The 21,598-nt window shown below is 39.6% G+C and overlaps 2 protein-coding genes across 2 annotated transcripts in view; one reads left to right on the forward strand and one right to left on the reverse strand.

Moving 5' to 3' along the window:
• LOC114872106 (U-scoloptoxin(05)-Sm1a) overlaps window positions 1-16,095 on the reverse strand; it is a 51,184-nt gene extending 35,089 nt beyond the window's left edge. The window contains exon 1 of the mRNA XM_029178908.2: window positions 15,559-16,095. Within this exon, the coding sequence (XP_029034741.1) occupies window positions 15,559-15,619 (61 nt within the window). The 5' untranslated portion in view covers window positions 15,620-16,095. The remainder of the gene's footprint in view (window positions 1-15,558) is intronic.
• A 3,744-nt stretch (window positions 16,096-19,839) lies between these two features.
• LOC114872068 (ubiquitin-like domain-containing CTD phosphatase 1) lies at window positions 19,840-21,569 on the forward strand. The gene is made up of 2 exons (XM_029178832.2): window positions 19,840-20,192; window positions 20,411-21,569. The coding sequence occupies exons 1-2, from the start codon at window positions 20,033-20,035 to the stop codon at window positions 21,247-21,249; spliced, it is 999 nt and encodes a 332-aa protein (XP_029034665.1). The 5' UTR covers window positions 19,840-20,032; the 3' UTR covers window positions 21,250-21,569.
• Window positions 21,570-21,598: the final 29 nt, after the last annotated feature.

Genomic DNA, 21,598 nt, shown 5'->3' on the forward strand with positions numbered 1-21,598 from the left:
TTTCGCGAGAGCTGTACCGTGGTCCGTCGAGCAGAAATCCGAGGGTTGCATGCGCGGCAAAAGCGACTACTCGCCAACCGGAGGAGGGTTAATGAAAAATGACTGGAGAAGTTGACAGACCGTCTGCTACCCTTTCTTTTTGCCCGGCTGATCTTCGTGGATTGCAGTCGACTGGCAATCCGTAAAGTGCAAGGATAAACGAGCCAGAGAGCTAACCGTGGAATCCGCAGGAAATCTTGGGTATATTGTTACCTTTATAATTGATTAGATTCTCCGCAAGAAGAGATGTTTGCATCGCAAGTGCAAATTATGCGATAAAATAGACAACAATTTAACTGCAGAGATTTATTATTTCACTTAGGATTTTTCCATTTGAAATTTTTCGACTAAAAATTTTCTATTTTGATAAACGAAGAAGTTGTACGATCAAACTGTAAGGGCTTTCTTCCTTAAATACAAAAACCAATGGAACTTCCCACGAGAGCTAATATCGAAGTAATCGAAGCAGGACCAACTTGCACTCGAAGTTCTCAAGTTGTATGAAAGAAAAATATACAAAGTGTATGCTTCTGAAACATCGATCGACAAAGTGAAGATTAATGGGTTTAGAATCAGCGAAACGTTGAACAAAAGATTTATGATTAGCGAGTACTCTATTGTTGAAGAAATGATCGATGAGGTTGAAACTTTCGGCGATATAGAAAGAAGATGGGAGATTAATGAACGGTTGATTGTCGAAAAGCAACCGAACACCAAAGAAACTTGCACGATTACATATTGACATATCATCCCCGTTTTAATATACTACCCTAATTAATAAATATTCCATACCAATTTCACTTGCCAAGAATCTAAGGGTTATGGCCTTTTTACATCAGGGATAAGAAACTCAAAAAGAATTTCCTAGAATTCTACTGTCATCTAATATTAAGTAATCAAAGGTTATCACCGATGAAAGTCCAATCGAGCAAAGAGAAGACGCGTTAATGGCTCGTTTACGAGGGTCTTCCTCGAACGGCGATCCTCCCGATGGTTCGTTTACAAACGATACCCGTTCCGCGTCTCGTCATTAAACAGAAATGTATCCACGACGAGTGTAGGTGTCAGAAGTGACAGGCATTCAGCATTGTTCCTCGTCTACCGTCAACAATACGACGTCTCCAACGAGGGACGTCGTTGGTCGTCTGTTGAACATGTCCCGTTTGCTCATCTACCTACCTACACCATCTATTCTACCTACGAAGTAACTTCTGCCGAGACAGCCTGATACATGGCCACTTGTTCGCCACGGGAACAATGAGGCCAAGAATGTCAATGGCTTCTTCCCATTGTCATAACTGGGATATTGTAGCGAGTACTGTCACTCCGCGACACTTTTGTTATCGTTTCGAGTGCTGTGCTTCAGATTAAATTCTTGAGAGCTACGAAGAACGATGTGTGTTTCAAGCGTACACGTGTCTCCTTTGTTTTCAATTTAACCAACTTTCCTGACCACTGTTGGCCATTTTGTTTTTCAGTGACATTTGTTAGGCGATGATTCGAAGCTAAATACTTTTTTTTTTGCAAAATCATTTTATGAGATTTTACAAGAGAGAGGTAACGCGTTCCATGTTGCAAAGCTGTACGCGTCACCCTCAGGACAAGGGAGACCCTTAAATTCAAGAAACAAGGGACCCGTTCGCGTGTTAACGTCTGCACCAGGTGTTTGTACTCGAAACAAATTTTACTAGAACGTCAGCTTGAATGTATTGCAGAAAAATTGAAATTCGAAAGTAGAAACTTCGTCTTATTTTAATAAGGGAAAAATAAAAGTATGTCAAGACTGATCGTTCGAGTTAGATTGATCAAACGATAACTTTGAAATTTTATTCAATTTTTCCTTCTCGAAATTAGTAATTCCGAAGCGAGGTCGTTTTGAAAGTTTCAAACTTTTCTTATTCGAAGGATGATTCGTTGAAACGATTAATGAAATTACTGGAGAATCAATCGCTATAACGAGATGGTGTTTGCAACGTTCTAAATTCACGAGATGTAGCAGAAGGTATCCGTACTTGTGTTAATTTCAATGGAGATCCTTCCGAGCCAGTATCTTATCGAGGTGTCAAGACCAAGAACATTGGCTACACCGGATCGTACTACGACCAATGTCTGACTATAATTATCCTCCGTCTACTCGCTTGTATTTGTATCCCGGGTTAATTCAGCTTCCCGACTCGTTCCCGTATTCCAACGGGGTAGGCAAGCACAAAAGGAGAAAATGAGATAAGAAAAGAAGTCGCGTTGCTTTCTTCTTCAGAAGCTATCCTTCATTTTTCTACCTCCACTCCATTGTTTTCCATTCGAAAGGGATGGACTTTAAATATTCCTCGGTGTGCTTGGAAAAATGTTTTTTTTCAGGTATTCATCTTGCTTTATGTCACAAAGACAGACCTTTTCTTTTACGTCGTTTCCATTCTATTTCTCTGACAACCGTAATGTCCTTATTCTATGGGTCTGGTTACCCATCGTCCATTTCCACTTGTTTTCCTATGGTTTTATACAACTTGCCTGACTTATCGTATATCTGTACTACTTGAATGGCTACCAGACTTAATTTCAACCCTTTAGTCAATGATTGATTCAAAGAAGCAATTCTAATTTTAATTATATTACTGTTAGAAGATTTAAGGCACATATGTGTCAATAAAAAATCCAAGTATTTCATAAATTTCTTGACACAAGTGCCCAACTCCAAGCGCAGACATAATCCAGATGAGAAGAAGTAACAGAAGAAGTTTAAATTAGAGGGTGGAAAAAAAATCTTCAAAGTCGGACCGTCCCGAAAAAGGAGACATCAAAGGGGATAGGGAAAGTATGTGTCCCCGAGGGAGGCGTATCAGAGGATCGTGGCTTTAAATTCTAGAAACGCAGAAGTCAGACAGGCCTGCTAATCTGAATCGGACGTGCTCGCACTCTAATATTTCAGCGAGTGTCAAGAGCAAAACTAGCTGCTCGCAAGACTCTTCAAAAGCCCAATTCCGCCACCCGAGCATCCCCCTCCAACCATCCACCCTCGACTTTTCAACCCTTCTCTCCGTCCTTTTCCTTTTCGACCAGCTAATCCGGCATTTCGCTTTTCCACCCTGTGCCAACCCCCTGCGGCTCTCCTGTCTCCGCCCCGACTATTTCTACCACCACCACCACTACCACCTCCACCACTGGCTGTTGTTGATAGTGGCCACGAAACAAAAACATCAACAGCCAGAAACGACCCCGACGGGATTTCGATGGAAGCCGAGCGGTGGGCTTACCCCGGTGTGTTACCAGACCACCGAATGACCCTGAGCATTCTGGCCTGATAATTACTCAGCCTGTAGAAACGATGCCACCGTTAATAATTCGGCGAAACGGCGATGTCGGCCCTTTTGAACATTCTTCCTCCCGCTGATACGTCTTTGTGCTTCCTTTCCAGTTTTACGAGCGTGGAAATGGAACATCGGATTTCTCGTGTCGCCAACTCGGTGCACGAGTCTGTAAAATATGATGGCCCATCGAGATACGTGATTGGACTCGGAAATCATTGCGTTTTCATGGAATATGGTTCAGAGATTGTATTCGTCGTAAAAAGCAGACAAATAGTGGGGTGGAGGATCGAAACGAGATTCATAAAAATAAGGGTGCAAAATTTGGATGACTACAAAGGTTGTAGATGAATTTTGCAAATACGAAGTAATAATGATATAACTGTGTATAAATAAAAATTATCAGGGTGAAATTCCCTTTGATAATGACCTTTAAAGGTTAACGAATTAACCCTGTTCTTAATTTTGTAACATTTATTAGACCTTTGAGATCGTCTCCAAGTTTTATTATAATAATAGGGGTTGTGATGGCGCTTGAAACTTTGTTAAAATAAGGGAAACTTTGAATAAACGTTATCCTATTGTGTTTGTTAGTTAGTTCTATTTACAATTATTTTCTGCTAAAGTTTCTGTTACCTTTATCCGAGTCAATTATGTTCCTGGTTATCTAAGTGGAATGTAATTTGGATTCTGGAATCTAGGTACTTGAATTTAGAGAAACCATTATCAAAGTTTCTTGTTTCACATTGGAATTAATTCCCATTCGAGTTAATTGTATTCTATCTAATCCTAAATTAATAACAAACCGTATTTGTTTTTTTCGAAATTCTCATTTAATTATTGTGAATGGAAGAGATTTTTAATTGGGATTCAGAAACGATTCAAGCAAACGAGAAACGACCATAAAAAGAAGCCTCAAAAGAAAAGCCTGGGAAAGCAATTAATTACCATGATTACACGGCATACAGTTGTAAAATGGGAAAGGGTAAGAAATGTCGCTTTTCTTTTCTCCTCAAACAACCCTTAAACGTTCCCTGGAAATTCTTTTCTTTCCTCCTCAGAACAAACCCGAAGAATTCTTCGGTCTAAGAAAACGTCAAACCAATTATAAAATAACTGGATGAAAAAACCTGGTCACGTTTTAAATGCCACACAACAAGTACAATAATCGTCACTATAAAAAAGGAGTACAATAAAACTGATCTGAAAAATTCACAGAAACAGGTGTATTCGCGTTTGTGTCCCACGAAGTCGATCGCGTTGCATACAATAAATATTAAATATTTCCAGGAATCGCGAAGAGGAATTTCACAGATGCCGAAAAAGAGGTAGCATTCCTCGAGATCTCGTCTCGAGGCTTTTCCAGCGTTCTGAAAAGGGCTGTGGGCGGCCAGGGGTGGTTGCATTGTTAAGCAAACTACCGGCACTCGAGCACCGTGTATTACGTGCTCAAACGCTCGAGAAAAAAAAAGTGTGTAAACCTTTTTGAGAAATGGAGCAACGAGCCTGAGACAGAGGTTAGAGGGCGTTAAGATCCGTGTCGCTACCTCTTACCCTGCCACCCTTCCATCTATCTCGTTCTACTTAACCTTCCATCTCCACCCTCTTCTCAATCAATTTCTTTGATTTTTTTTCCCCCTCTCATTGTCAAATCGCTCGATCCCCATTAACGTGGCACACGAGAGTCTTGAACCATCGTTGGAAAAATATCAAGGGTTCAGGTCTGCTCGGAAAGGGGTCGGTCTATCACGTATTCCATTCCTTAGAACGTGACAGCAACGAGAAAATGCCCGAGGGTCATTTCTGTTCGCCCGATGACGTCTCCCTTTTTCCTCGTCCCAACTTCTTTCGTCGAGCTTGAAACTCGCGCCAGGGGTTGTGCCTTCTCTCTTCCTTTGTATCCTCCTGCCACCCTCTTCTATCCCCCTTCCCCGACAACCAGACGACCCAGGTTAATTAACCTGCCCCCTTGATCCTGGTATTGTGCGCGAACGTCCACGTGGCAACTATCGCGACCGACCCCGTGAAAAAATAATCACCCCCGGGCTACGGGGTTCTCGTGTTTTCGGACTTACTTCAAGAATAGAACGAAGTGTTTCCAGTTCTTTCAAAAATCATACAGTTCCGTATGTTGGAAACGTTCAACACGACGAAGCTTTGAAATTTAACGTAACGTTAGATCGGGGGTGGTTTCACGGTGTATTCGTAATATTATTTTTACGAACGGTTGAGCAGCGAAACTCGATTTAACATTAGGGATGAAAAAGAGATAAAATTTAAGGAGCTTTAAGATTTATTTATGAAGTCACGGTATATTCGCGACGTTTAAGTAACTCGTATTATTTTTATTCGGTGATTTAGAATCTCTTAAATAGAGAATCTACCCTTGCGATCTCCAAAAGCGGTAACGATCAAAATTCTTCTGCTGAACGACTGTTCGACGGGGGGGTTATTGTCGCAATTAAACGAGCTTCAAATTCAAATGAACCGATCGTAAGAAGTTGACGGTAACGCATCGCAAGTAGCTTCTTTTCCTCGCCGAGTTCACGCGGAGTAATCGTCAAAGAGATTCACGACGCGACCGCGAACTTTCTCGACCGTAGTCCATTAAGTTACGCTCGTTTCACGGCTGGAAAACTTCGAATCTGGCGCAAGGAAAGTGCCAGTTTTTCCCCCGACTCTGTTCCTCGCAAAGAGGGGGAGGGGTGAAATCTTATCCTCGAAGCCGGCGAGTTTTATTAGTTATCGAAGTTTCTATTGTTTCCGAGTCCCTGGCAACTGAGAGGCGGCGATTAATCAGTCTGCTTCGATGCTCTTAGACCTTTCTCAACCGAATGCGCTCTATTTTATCCCATTGTTTACAACGTTTGATATTTTTGCAAACGATCCGTGATGCTGCATCGAGAAAAGATACGTACGGATGAAATGGAAAGAGAGTTGGGATCGATTTCCCGAGAAACTTTTCTCGTGGATACCGAAGACAGGATTTACAGTCGATACGGATCACGGAAGGAAATTCAAATTGTCGTGGCGAGGCTAAGAGAAGGATAGATGGAGAGATTAAAGGGCAGCTCGGCCGTTTAATTTCCGTCCTGACAAAACACCCGACTCGGGGATCTGAAGAGGAGGTCGCGGAATCGTTAATGAAGCCTTCCATTCGCGTATAACTAAAGTCCGGCCTTTTGAATTGCAAATTTCTTTGGTGGGACCCGGATAAATCGTAGTTATCCGGATACGGAAGGGAAAAGTGTGTTGTATAGATGACACCGGGGGTGGAGAGACTATTTAACTGGTTGTTCGGGAATTCGTGTGTGCATACGTCAAACGGGACCCTCGAGAATCTTTCATTGCTATCGTGCATTAAAATATTTAAAAAAAAAGAAAAAAATATACAAAGAAGAATCCAGTTATACGTGTTAAATGGAAGTGTGTCGTGGAGTAATGATTTTCTTCTGTCTCGCGGATACGATATCAATGGCGAGGCGTAGCAACGGCGAGAGGAGAGTGAAAAAATTATGCCGCCGGTTTGAGAGGCTGTGAAACGAACTGAAAGCGTCCCTCTCTCGGTGGCCGCGGTACAAAGACTCTAATGATGTGAGCTTGTAAGCTCACCCACGCAAACCAACTGGAAATCACCCTTCGTTCTACCTCGCGCGGTATGCTGGCTTCGTTAGAACTGGACGGCCAACGGTGACCGCTTTCTACTCGGAAAAGGAACGAGGAGAAAAAGAGCGGAGGGGAAAATCGTTGTTCAGGATGAAATAGCGAGACACTAAAATAAAATTGATAATCAATCCAGAAATGATCAGACGGGGTGTCAAAGATTTCCAAAAGAAATGTATTTTTAAAATGATTAATTTTTCAAATTTTCTTTCCCGATTCACCGATTCTTCAGTCTGTTGTCAAGATCCCTCTATAAATCAGAAGTTTCTCCTGACACGTAATTTAAAAAATACTGTTAGCTAAGTTATTATTAAGTGTTCGTATGCAATCTCGAATTAATAGCCTGTCTGCGTTATCCTTGGGGTCGCAATAACCCGGTGCAAAATTAATGACGACGACGACAAGGACGACGAGGACGAGGGAACCGCTTGGAATATTTCTAGAACCTGACGGTAAATCAGCGAAGTTATTTATAAAGGAAACGCGTCTTCCATTTCGCCCGGCTGAACTTGACGCGCGTTTTAATGACAAGCCCGGTGTACGCCGCCCAAATAATTCATTCCCCTTTAACCTCTGATTCGTTTCTCGACCACCTTCGATAAAAACGACATGCTAATATAATATACATCGATACCAGACAGTAATGACGTCAGCCGACGACCTACATTTCGACTTTCGTAAGGATATTTCAAGAGAGGGGATGTATTTCAAAGAAACTTCACCCCTTACCCTATATTAGGGTGTCTTGATCATATCAAGATTCTTAAAAATGAAATCATGAAATTAGTTGCAAAATACTTTTCCGTTCGATTCACCGATCGAAAGGGGTAGCTTTCTACTTTTCGGAAGCCGAAGAAATTTTCCGTCTCCGGCGCTGGCTACGACGTCCATTATTTCGCGTTTCAACCCCCCATCGAGAAAGTCGGCTTCCGACAGGGTGACGAGGAGGCGCCGGTCTCGTGACGGAAAATAGGACAACGACTGACAAGAAAAAGATTATGCCGCGAGTATCTGGAAATTTCGCCGGAAGTTTTATCAAGTTTTCGACACGAACGGGAGCTGAGAGGCACGCGACAGCCCATGGATGGAGATTTTTTCGTCGTCCATCGTCGCTAGTTTTCCATCGTTCGGCGGTGATCAATTATCGTCGACCGGTTTCGAGCAGCCACGAAACTTTCAAAACTTTTCCTCGCCTGAGAAAAAAGATAATTCTTTTCGGTTTCTGGGTTAATAACGTTATCCCAGCGTGCGTGTCGATGGTTCTTCGCAGTTGTTTAACGCGTCCAAGGATCGGCGCGAAATCTTTCTCTCTCTTTTCGTCGGACGCGGTGAAAATTCGGCGGGAAAATCGATGCCCGATCGGAGGAGGACTTTTTCATCCGTCGAGGGCCGATAACACGAGGGGAATTCGAACGAAATAATAGGGGACATTCGGGAAGATTATGGACGCGCGGGCGCGCGTTATCATCGCGAACAACTGGAAGCGAACAATGCGAGGATAGGGAGACCACGAAACGCACGAAACACGCGGATGCTAGGAGAATTCATGCAGTGCACACACGCGGCCAATTCGACGTCCAGCTCGATTATGCGGATGCTTGGACCATCTATCGACGAGCCGATGATATACACCACGATAGATACGGATTTCATCGTGAATTATAATTTCATGACTTTGATGATTAGCGATCGATGCTCTGCGCGGTGCCAAGTTATTGGCGTTCAATATGTTCTAAACCTCGTTTCCAATTAGCTTTTGATTAGAAGAGAGTAAATGTGTGTGTCTAATAATTAATGAAAAATTTTTAATTAAAATTTTCTACTCGGTACTTGGAATTTTTTTTTCTTCTTAATTATTCAATTAGTGGTCAACATAGCGTTTCATTGTAATTTTTAAATTTCCACTTCAAATTGCATTCAGGTGCAAATAAAAAATTCTCATATCACCTGGATAAAGTGATCACAGACACAAAAGTCCCGACTTTTCGAAATCCACCACTTCTATCTTAAGACCCGGCTAGTGAATCGACGTTTTTTTTCCAAACGTGAAGAGCGTCTGAAAAGTTCCAGGTCTGGTAATTTCGACGAAGCAGCAACCTATGTGCGCGATATCCTCATCCAATTACCGCAAATCTATCGTTTCCTTCGTGACGTTGAATGAGATATTCAAGGATACTCAACGTTTCTCCAAACCTCAGAAAGCTTTCAAGTTTTTTTTTTTTTGCCGTTTCTATAGAAAAATTTCATCTGATGAAAGATATCGAAATTCTTGGAGGAAGTTAGAGTTCCGAATTCGAAGGACAGGATATTTCCAATCGTGTCGAAAAATGCTTCGAATTCTTTGGGGAACAGATCCCATCGAGTCAATTGTGCATGCGAACAAGCCACAAAGGAGAGGATGCTTTGAAACACGGGACAAAATTACTGTCATTTAAAGTGGAACTTGCTTCTCAGGATGAGACGACCATCGACGTTTACTACTGTTGAATCCTTTCCGGTGCATTCGTCTTCTTCTTCCGGTGTTTAACACGTTTACTCTCACGTTTGATTCGTCGAAATTTTCGTTAAATAAGATTTTGATTTTTCCGAATCAAAGAATTCTTAATAATGTGGGTGAAAATTCTTTCACTATGAGCCACTTATTTTTTAATAAAATATAACAAAGTTCCCCAAACTATTTGAGTTAAAAAAAAATATCCTTTCCCTACATTTTCTGTCACGATCAGGTTCTTTCAGCAGGAGTCAACGATGCAGCAAGCGAAAATGTATCGACAGCTCGTGGCAGGCTTAAAAGCTTTACAAGGAAAAGTCTAGGAAGAACGGACGAAAAGTTCGATCTTTCAAAAACGACCCACTTTTTCGTAACCACGTAGAATTTGTCGTTTAGGCCGTACCTGGGACGCGTCTTGAAAATCACATAGATACGTTTCGCTTCGGCTTCGATTCGTCAGGATTTACACTGCATCTCATAGTGTCTCGCCTAATCCGTCTAATTTTTCTGGATTTTCAAATCCTTGCTTCTAAGTCTGATTTACTACCTCGATGTGGATGCTTTTAGGATTTCTTTCCGTAGATTTGAATGCTTTCTTAGAAAATTTTCAATTTATGGAAATTGAAATTTACAAATCTTAGATGTTCTTCTTCATAATTTAACAATTTCCAATTTAGTTATACCCAATTATCTCTAAATTGAAATTTGGAAGTTTAATATCTCTACCTGTAAATTAAGCATTCTTTCCCTAAATCAACTCCAATTACTATTAAGGTCTTAATTCAACCTTGCTGTACGACTATTAACGCTTCAAGTTAGATTATATCGAGCATTTAAATCAGAATACCGTTCTCAACGAACCGTATCATACTGTGTTCACAAGCCTGTCATGGTAATAAATGTTTTACTATCACAGGGGGATTGCAACAGGCGGGCATTAATAACGTCCGGTTTTATTACAAGTTCAGGTACTTTGAAGTAATCCATCGTAAACTGAGATTCTTAGACAGCCATGAGATTCGCTGGATTAAACGATTAGAAGATTTTAATCCTCTCGAGATACGAGATAAGATGAACGACGTAGGAAGAGATTGATATAATGAAGAGAAAAGACTGGTGTATCTTTCAAAATCTACTTCACGTTCTATTAGCAAACTCATTCGTCAACTTAATGTTTCAGAATCTCCGTTATTAGCTTTTATAGAATAAAATTTGTAAGAAAATTTCTTACAAAAATAGAATAAATACAAAGTCAACATTTTTTAATAAATCCTTTTTTAGATTTATCAAAAAATTATTTTTGAAGAAACTATTGTTGAACAATTGATGAAAATTGATATTCAACGACGAATAATAGTAAATTATACTCAGACGTTTCCACGAGGATATCACGTCTAAATAGCAGTTATTCACTCAGGACTGAGCCCCCCTTCGAGTAATCAGAGCTTTATTGTAGCAAAGCCTACAAACGACGTGGGTTATGATCGCTTTATTACACGACAGTGTGAGGTAATCCATCGTAAATCCGATAGCAGCATTCTGAATACAGATCTGTCCAAATTAGGCGATCAAAGATCTCTGATTCCACGCGTCATTCACTCGAACCGAACAGAGGAAAACACGTAAAATCGAAAAGCTATCAAAGCGATTCATCCTAGTCTGATTCACGATTCGCAATGGCCGACGTTACGTTCGATGACAAATTTGTTTTCATCCCACAAGAATTTTACGAGCGTATTCGTCTCCGAACGATCTTCGAACTTCGATCTCTTAAAGTATTATAAACTTCACCCTCACCCCTCAAATTTTTAAGCAATAATTTGACGTATTCAATGCCTTTTCATCGATTGTTAAATACTTCAAAATAATTTACCAGTGGTTCGAAGAAATATGAAATGAACGGATCAACCTGAACAATGAAAATTGAAAAAAGATTTCCACCTCTTGTTTCGTTATTTCCATCAATTACGACTTCCCTCATCGTTAACAGCATCGAGAGCAATCTGCGGGTGGAAATTACACGATGTTCGAATTTTAATTGGTTGAACTTTAAGGATTGTTAAGAGGAAAAATTAATTTGCTTCGCTAAGAAGCTTGGAACAGGATTTCCAGTGAATAATCAGAAGTCTCTAATTTTTTTGAAATACAAATACCGAAAGCAAAATAGATGAATAAACATTAAATTATAGAATTATTTAAACAAACATTTGGTTCTTTCAGGATCTAAACAGTCCAAGCACACTGGAATACACTCAATAGACATTTTAAGTAGTATAAGTCAATGGTTTGTCAGACATTCTCTTAAAATAATAGACTCAGTCGTTGATAGGTATTAGATTCGCTCAATATGGAATTCGATAACATAGATATTTGATAAAAATGGGAAAAATTGAAAATAAAATGACTAGAAGAAGAAGTCACTAGGGCTGACGATTTTCTCAAGTCCACTATGGACTATCTTTTCACGAAGAGTCCACAGTCGACGAACGCACACACGTGTTCTCATTAAACTGAACACACGCTATTAAAAATGAAGACTGCGGACGCTGGACCGCACGTCTTTAAGTTCCTTTTTCTTGAAACACCAGGCTCGAGAATGCTCGAGAAAGCCCACGATCCCGCACCCACTCCTCCCATTATATTTTTATGACACCACCAACACGAAAATTGCTCGTTGCTTTAATGAAACGATTTCGGTTAACGCGAATCTAACAAAAAAATTTTACTTTGATATTAAGAAATTATATCTCGTGCGATTCAATTTTCTCTCGCGTAATTTACACCTCGCACGTACCGCGAGGTATCTAAATTCAAATTCAGATTTTCCAGACAATTTCACCGGCTGCAAAATGCTCAAATAATTCGCGGAAAGGTACCCGTTACTTAAGTCTGGAATTCCGGGATAGTTTCATCGTGGTCGAGCTGCTTCCTTTGCGCAGCAAACTCACCGGAAGTTTATCACCGTTGGTCAGTATTTTCAACTATTCTATTTTTCCTACCAACTCGAATTCTTCTTTAACCACAAAAGCTCTGGTAACTTAAAAAATTTTATTACAAAAGTTGACATTAAATAGCGAAATTGATGTTATCTTTAAGAAAAAGAGTTCCCATTCTCCTAAATTTTACTTCTAAAAATCTACCAGTGTCCCGAAAAATCTCTGTCATAAATAAATGCTGCAGTGTTTCAAACAAAAAACAATCTGCAGCTTAGAAAACAACACCTTTCTAGGCAGAACGGACGAATAACAGAAGGATAGACTTTAACACTTTCAACGAGAAGATCTGGGTCAACGAAGATCGACGATCTTTCACGGCTATCTCGAGAACGATTCTCGTGGATTTTTTTCTTTTTTCAGAAGCACGCTGCCACCCCGGCTCGACCTTTCATCGAAATTAACCACGTCGAAAGCTCGCCAGGAAAGGGATGTATCGAACGGCCTGCTCGACTGTATGCATATCTTCGTATTGACGTCGCGACACGGCCTTAAAAATATTATATCCTCCTCGGTCTATATTGTAACCCCTTTGAGCCCGTGTAATCCCCCCTCGTAAACTATTCGAACCAAACGAGACTCTTACAGTTGATTTAGGTTGAAAGTTGTATAATTTTGTTGCATAACTCGGAGGATATTATGGGCACCCGCCACAAAGACGTGGTTTTTGTTCTTTGACGTTAGCTTATTTTATTTAGAAAAATACCGTTTGATATTAAAATTTTAATATGTAATTTTTATAAAGGAATAGTATCTAATTTTTCTGTTATTTGATTATTCTACTTAGAATTTAAGAAACGGTAATCCTGTGAACTTTCAATCATAATTCTTTCAGTAATCCCTTTCACGACCATCAAAGTGTTAATATAAATTCATAAGACCTTTGCCACGTATCCATAACAGGATTATAAAAATATACCGTGAACTATGTGTTCAAAGGAAGGAATAGTTCAGGTTGAAACTAAAAATGTCAAATCAATTTTTATAAGAACCCTTGGAAAGGCGAATAGAATCAAAATTTATCGATCAATCGTGATTTTCTCAACTATGACGTCTTAGAACCTTTCTAGTCTTCGGATTCTAGCTTTCTCAGCACGGAATAGTCATATTTTTCTCTTGAACAGAATATCGGGGCGAAAGTGGTCTACTTGTTCGCGATCTTTCTGAACTGACCCCGTACAATGCGACGCTTTAACGCTGACGTTTCTCTTTCTACGCAGCCAGGCAATCAGGTAATGGAGACTCTTGAAAGGCATCGCGTGTGTTATTTTTTTCCCCATCGGTCTTTCTCCCGCATCCCTCGTCCCCGATCTGCATCTAATAAGGGGATGAATATGAAGTCGCTGCACCCCTACTTCAGCGAACTATGATCCATAGGCCAACACTTCAGGCCAGGAATTTCTCTATTCGGAGAGATAATAAAGCGATATGACGTCATAAATATGTTGGCTACATAGTCGCGGACCTTTATCACTTTATTACCATCATCGTCTTGGCCCGAGAGACTCGTCCATAGAAATCGGTACCATTAAACACTGATACAATCCTTCTTCCACCCATTTGTAGATGTAAACTTGATTTGCAAATTTACAAATTAATTTTACTACTTTCCTACTTTTTTGTTGAATTTAATATGTTATAAAATATTTGTGCCAATTTTTCGGCTGTTCGCGATCGAGAAATTCCTAGTTTCAGAGCCGTAGCCTGGTTAGTTCGAGTCCCCCTGTCTCTCCCTCTCGCGTTCCAACCCTCCCGATTTCGCAATGTGGGACAGCCGAAAATTCAGTTAGACCCGCCCCTATCCGCTCGCTACGCGACTAATTCGATTAGGCCGTAAACTTCAGCTTGGAAATAATGCTATTCATTAGGGAGCGAACTCGACGATTCGCTGAAGCGTTTCGCGGATCGTCGTGGTCGACGTTTCCAGAGATTATCGCCCTTGTCGATTACAGACTAAGGGAATCCCTTTCGATCGAAACGTTTCCGATAAAGTTTCCTGAAGAAAATTTTCAATACATTCACCACAGCGGTGAAAATTATTTTTATTATCCAACGTGATCAGTGTTAACGTTGTTCATTTCGTAAAACAGCGAGCGATTAAGAAGGAAATTTAACTGACGATGATCCTCGGCTGAAAATCAAATTATCCAGCCGACAGGGAATCAATTAATGCACAGTATTTAACAATAATGATAGGCTGATCGAAACGGTTAATGGACCGTAATGGATTATGGACGATTTAATCGAATATCACGGTTGAAAGTGTTGCGTACTTGATGCGTATTGTCAATCAATATGTAATAAGTAGCTTTCGAAATATTGATAATAATGGTAATTAGCAGATGATAACTATCGTGACACTGATACCAAAAGGTGTTCATGAAATTCATGGAATTCTTCGAATAACAAGAATATCTTATTTAACGACGACGTTGGGAATAATTAATGGACACCGATAGAATTTGCAGAGTTATCAAACACAGGATGCCAAAAGGAATGGTGAATATTTAACCGGTTCGATTTCCGTTCAATATTTACTAACGACTATCAAAATATTGGCCGTCACGTTCTGGCAAACGATCCTTCATTGTTTTAAACAGCACGTCGAACAATGTCCCATTCACATCGCGATAAACATTGAAATATCACGTTAACAGTTATGGTTATATAACAGGAGGGTATTTGAAGAACGTCCCTTTTAAATCAAAGAAACTTTTATAAATTTCAATCTTTTTTTTTTAAATTTAATGTACCTTTAACATTTTAATTGGAGTAAAACCTCACACTGTGTTTTATTATTAAAACTGCAATTTTGTGGAAATGAACATAGAAATTACAGAACACACAAGATTCTTCCAAGATCGAAACTCCGTTACTTCACCGATTAACGTGAAACTTAACGAACAAAAATCAAAGGCGCCATAGTAACACCAGTGTCCAAGAAAAAAGAAAATTAGATGCTTAATCGAAATCCTTCGAATTGAAACTTTACAAACACCAATGAATTAAACACACTTCGGACCCGCGCCTTCGATCTTCGTTCTCGAGAAACATTTAACAAATCACTCACCGATGCAGACGAAGAGCGCGGCGAAGAAAATCGGCGGGAAAAGCCTCGAGGAGGAAAACATTGTGCCGACCGGTACCGAGCTGGTACTGCGAGAAGAAGTCCGTCAGTTCGTGTCGAAGATACTTCCGGGAGCCAGGAGCCGCCCAGAGGGGCGGGACCAACGAAGCCCCTCCGAAACGAAATAAACAGAAGGAAAAAAGGCACTTTATGGTGCACCGACTTTGAATTTATTTCTCTTTTCAATATCTCCTCAATCTTCTTCTCTCTTCCTGCAGAAGAAAATTTCAATTTGTCCCGTTGGATCACGAACGATTGCGAGATCCAGAATTCAAAAAAAAAGAGCGTCTTTCGTGTTTTCCTCAAGATATGAAATATTCTATTTCCTTTTTTTTTCTTTTATACTCTTCAACAATTATTCGCACGAGTTTATGTTAGAAATTTTGTTGGTTCGGTATGCACGAATTCGATCGCGAGGGACGTTTGATTGCGGTGCTACGAAAAGGCGCGTCCTCACGCGTACGTCTGGTGCGGCGTCGCCGTCGGACTGACTTTCTACGTTACGCTGCAGCAGTGGCGACGCGGCGTGACGCGGCGCCGAGAGGTACAGCGCGTCGCGTCGTCGCGCGCGCTTATCGTCCGCACCTGTGTAACCCCTATGATTTTCCACAATGTGTGCGTCTATTTTACCCTCGAAATTCGACCTGCTTTCGCGAACTCTAACAGCTGTAACTTCCGGTTTCCCGGCAGGAAAATCGAGAGTGTTAGCCGTCCCTCGTATCGTTACCCCTTTTCAGGAATTTAAATTAATTTCAGTCGCATAAAATGTGTATTCATTCTGTTACTTTTCTTTTTTGTTTTGAATGGATTGTTTAATTATATATATTAGTTACGTCCTCGATAAACTTTCTATGGTTTCCTACGCTTCAACCACCCACACTGATCCTCTTTTATATTAATTACCAACAATCCGATAACAGCACAATTATGCAATATTTAACACCGATTTGGGAACACATTATCCGACGAAGTTTTTTAATTATCATTTTATCGGTTTCCAACAGAGATTTGCTCGTGTATCAGCTTTACGCAGACGCGAATAAAGCGTCCCTTTGTTTCCTGTATCAGCGACGAAATTCCAATGGAATAATTGTGGGGCATAAAAAAACATCAAAGTTGTTAATTAAAAAAGTCAACGATGTTATAACGCGTGACATTCTGTCCGGGGTTTGAAGTTTTTCCAAAGATTTATTAAATTTCATAACTTCTTTCAAATCGATACATTGATTGATGTTATGAGAATTTGAGAAAAATGAAGGACTTTCAACGGAGGAGCCGAATATCATTTCTCCTATGCGGTTAGAAATGGCTTTAATTTTCCTGCATACGTTGATGTCCCGCGTTTACATATCGAGTTGCATCAGCGTTATTGCAGTACGCATTCACGCTGCAGTTATCGGTGGCCAGCGTGAATACACTATGCGCGACTATGCATTATATGCAGGCAACATTGCGCCATCCGGCATCAATCATGGGATTTCCTGCAGGTGAACGTGATCGAAGATTTCTACCTTCGATGCGTATCAATTTGTTATCAATTCCAATCATTTTTTTTTAGAAAATGGAACCAATCACTAGTTGCATATAAACACTTGCGGTTAACGGTAAATGATAGCGCAAATTAAAGCCATAGAATAATTAAAGCGATAGAAAAATATTATTGAAAATAATATTATTATCAGTAATGGAAGAAGAAAGGAAGATCAAAAACGAAAATTAGAAAATAAATTAACAGAACAACAATTCAAAATTTGGCTCCCGGATGTGGGAGTGCTCAAAATTTTCAAAAGGGTCTTTTTCCATCAGAAAAAATGGAGAAATTATTATTAAATTAAATTGTGGAATTTCACAATTTAAAACAGTTAGGTAATCGAAAATACGAAGCACTCGATCGTTGGGAATTGATGTAGACGGAGGTCGTTAACGATAGATCGAACGTATTTAATGAAAGTTCACTTTTCTCGCAGCCGGCTAATTAACGGATCAGTTGGTTCGCCATGAATATTCCAACGAACGAGAAATATTTTTGCGCGGCACCGGTGACGGAAAGCTCGGTCAATGTTTGAGAACGGACTGTTTGATCAGGCAAATCCGTCGAATTCGGCCCAGCCGATGTAATTAATTCGCGAAAAGACGAAGATACGAGTCTCGTCTACGTTTTGACCGCAAAAATTCTCTGCTTTCTCGCTTGCACGACTCGGCAAACGTATGTGCGAACGGAAATTCAATTGGCACCAAGCCCTTCATGGAACAAAACGACATACCTGTTTCCTGTTACTCTTTTTCTTTCGTTAGTTTTATTGAACTTCCTTGCACAATAATTTGTTAATACATCATATTATAATTTAATGAAAACCTTTTTTTATGTTTCAAAATATTTAGCTTCGAAGACATAAATTGAAGTGTCGTTTTAATGATACGCGTTATTATTCGCGTTATTATTATTAAATTGATAGTATATTTACTGCGATAATCCTTATGGAACTATTACTCTGTGATGCTATTTGATGGTATAATTTAATAGTTATCAACTATTAAACCTATCTACGTTCACAGGGAATCATTCATGGATTAGACACGCTAATTAGCATTAAATCATTCTGCTTAACCCTTTGACTACGGGCCATTTGAACGCTACAGACACGATGTCTGTGCTTCGAGCTACAACAGTAATTGATGATTTGAAGATTTCGAAAATTTTTAGAATTCTAATAAAATTCAAAATAATTGAAAGGTGAAAAATTTGCAAGGAAAAATATCAACTTATCAATAACTGTATCATGGATAATTGCTTCTGCTATATTTATTATTTTGATCGAGTCATTGATTGAATGAATTATTAATTACCTTCCACTCGATAACACCCGGCATCAAAATATCTATTAATTAGCTTCCCTCAGCGGCAAATGAATAATGCTGTTCTATACATAATCGTTGCACAGTTGCATCGTATAAACCGGTGTTTACACGTAACGAGGAAAGAAAAGAGAAGAAAGGAGGGAAAACTGAAAGAAAAGTAAAAGGGGGATGATCGATTGGAAGGGAAGGAAAAGGCGAGAAAAATAGGGGATCGTGAATGCAACCGGCACGCTCGATGCTACTTTGAGAGACTCCTATAGAATTCTACGGCGAAATGCCTCGCAGCATTCCAACAAACAGCAACAGCCCTCGTCCCTTTCTGTCGGTGAACTTATCGCGAGCCCCTATTCTCTCCTTTATTTAACCCCTCCGTTCTGACCCACATGGACGCCGACTTATATCTGCTTCCAATTAAAAGAACGGAATTGGATCGCGTTAAAAAAAGCCGAAAGGAAGCGACGCTGACCCCTCCTCCCTGCCATCCCTGGATCGAGAGAAAAATCCGTGGCAGAGGGTGGAAGGTTCTTTCAAAGCTGACCGAACCTCTGCCAACCACCCCTTCGACCCTCGACGACCAACTTATCCCTGATTTCTCGCTTACACGATAGATTTTATATTTGTTACACTACTTTGCATCCCGTACAATAGCCTGCTAATTGCAACACCATCCATCGCAACAGTGACACCGTGATGCAATTACCGAACACATGGAACTGGACCAGCAATCGTAATGTTTGAATTACGGAAAGGCTAATGTGTCTACGCGTAAACAGAGACTGTGTCCCCTGTTTGCTAGGCAATTTAGGACATGGACTCGAGGAAGAGAACCTTAAGTGTGCTCTCTGGCAAGAACGGACTCTGTTTAGAAAGCAGATGTACTGACTCGTCTTGCTGCGGGGGATGAGTTACGGGAATTACGAGAGATTGCGTGTTTGCCGGGAATAAACAGTAGCGATATGTATTTGCGATAAAAAGAAATAGAAAAAAAATTTAATGTTCGATTATTAAATTTTATTTTGGGACTGATCTTTGGGACATAGGATTAAGTTAACTTATGGAAGGGTACTAATAGAAAAATTTCTGATTCGTATGACCATTTAAAATGAAAATGAATATATTTTGACTTACTGATGAGTATAATTGACAGACTCTGACTGAAACGCTCTTTTTAAAATAACACCGCCAGAAAAATTATCCTTCTATCGCCATCTAACGATACTTTGATCAAGAAGATAAGCTATGTCGGTATATTATCAACAACATGCTGACAACCTTTTGTACAGTACCGAGAATGGTAGACTTCTTCAGGGAAAATGACGATGTTCCCGTTTTTCCTAGAGAAGACTACGATGGTAACACTGTATGGAGAACTATCCAGATAAACGCCACCCGAATGAAGAAGTAACTTCACGTTACAATATAGACACAAAGGTGTATTGTGTATTACGATTATTGACGGTATTATAGTGTACGTTCACTATACAATGTGATTGTACACGCTCGTGTATTTCGCATTATCTATCGTGTGGTGTCGCGTCATTGTATTTTTGAAACAAAAATGGAGAATGTAGGGAAGATTACCCTAATATGGGGTAGACAAAGGATCGAAATCCCAGATGTAAATCTTGGCGATACCGTGCGAGGTCTGAAAGAACGAATACACAAGGAAACTGGCATACTTCCGGAACGTCAGAAATTACTGAACCTGAAAACCAAAGGTTATGTTTTGAACTGTTTTCACCGTCTTTTCACTTCATATTTTCTTTTCTAGCATAACTTGGACACTTGTCTTGTTGCTGATTCATACTAGAATTACGTTTGAGCAACGTTTTTCTTTTCTTAAATCTGTTTCTTTAAGAGACTTGTTAGACTTAGCATCTCTTAACAGAATCAGTTAAAGTCCCTGAAGTGTCTATAGTATCTTTCTTTTCACCAGACAAAGCATCACAAGATGAGGAGATCTTAAGGAACTTGGGCATGAAGCCTGGCTTTAAGCTTATGTTGATGGGTTCTCGCGAAGAGGACATTGCAGAAGCTTGTCACGCGCCGAAGGATATGCCTGATGTGATCAATGATTTCAAGGTGGAAGAGGAAGAAATAGAAATTGAGAATGTAAAAATATGTATGTTTCAAATCCAATGTAGAATCAATTACTACAAATTCGTAGAATTGAATCCATTCAGAGAAGGAAAGAAACTATTGGTACTTGACATAGACTATACAATTTTTGACCACAAGTCAACAGCAGAAACTGGTGCAGAATTAATGCGGCCTTTCCTCCACCAGTTTCTGACATTGGCTTATCCCTATTATGACATTGTAATTTGGTCTGCAACCAGTATGAAATGGATCAACGAAAAGATGAAAGTGCTTGGGGTCTCTAACAACCCTTATTACAAAATAGCATGTCATCTTGATTCAAATGCTATGATCAATGTTCATACATCAAAGTATGGTACAATCACAGCGAAACCTCTTGCCATTATATGGGGAAAATATAAACAATTCTCTGCTAAAAACACAATAATGTTCGACGACATTAGGAGAAATTTCATCATGAATCCACAGTCAGGACTAAAAATAAAACCATTCAGGCATGCACACATCACCAGAAGAAAAGACAAGGAGCTATTGAAACTATCTCAGTATTTAAGACTAATAGCTAAGGTTGATGACTTTGAAACTCTGAATCACAGAAAATGGCAAGAATACATAATTGATAAGACTAAAGAAGAAAAAAGAAATAGGGAAGAAAGTGAAGGACGAAGCGAGTAAATTTTTTTTTTTCACAGTGTTAAATATTTGTTAAATTTTATCAATTCTTTCCACTTATGAGGACAAATCTAAAGTTCATCATCAATTATCATAACTATATCGAAATTCTCTACAAAGAAGAACATGTAAAAAAGAATACATCTTTCAAATATTCTTCCATGATTAATACACAATAATATTAATGATAATGTTAACTAATCATTATTCGCATATTTTCACACGCTTCTTTGTATGTATGATGTACTTATCAGTTATATTGTGAAACATATACAAAGTATGTAATCACAAATTATCGAAATAAAATCATGTATTTCAAGTAATCATGTGTATGCTTCCCTTTCCCAAATAT

The sequence above is a fragment of the Osmia bicornis genome, chromosome 9 (genome assembly GCF_907164935.1).
Source record: "Osmia bicornis bicornis chromosome 9, iOsmBic2.1, whole genome shotgun sequence".
NCBI classification, from domain to species: Eukaryota; Metazoa; Arthropoda; class Insecta; order Hymenoptera; family Megachilidae; genus Osmia; species Osmia bicornis.

What these genes read in the sequence shown, in the direction of transcription:
- LOC114872068 (XM_029178832.2), top strand. Translation starts at nt 20,033, where the DNA reads ATGGAGAATGTAGGGAAGATTACCCTAATATGGGGTAGACAAAGGATC. An exon ending in ACTGAACCTGAAAACCAAAG is followed by an intron (nt 20,193 to 20,410) that starts GTTATGTTTTGA and finishes TCTTTTCACCAG; the next exon opens with ACAAAGCATCACAAGATGAG.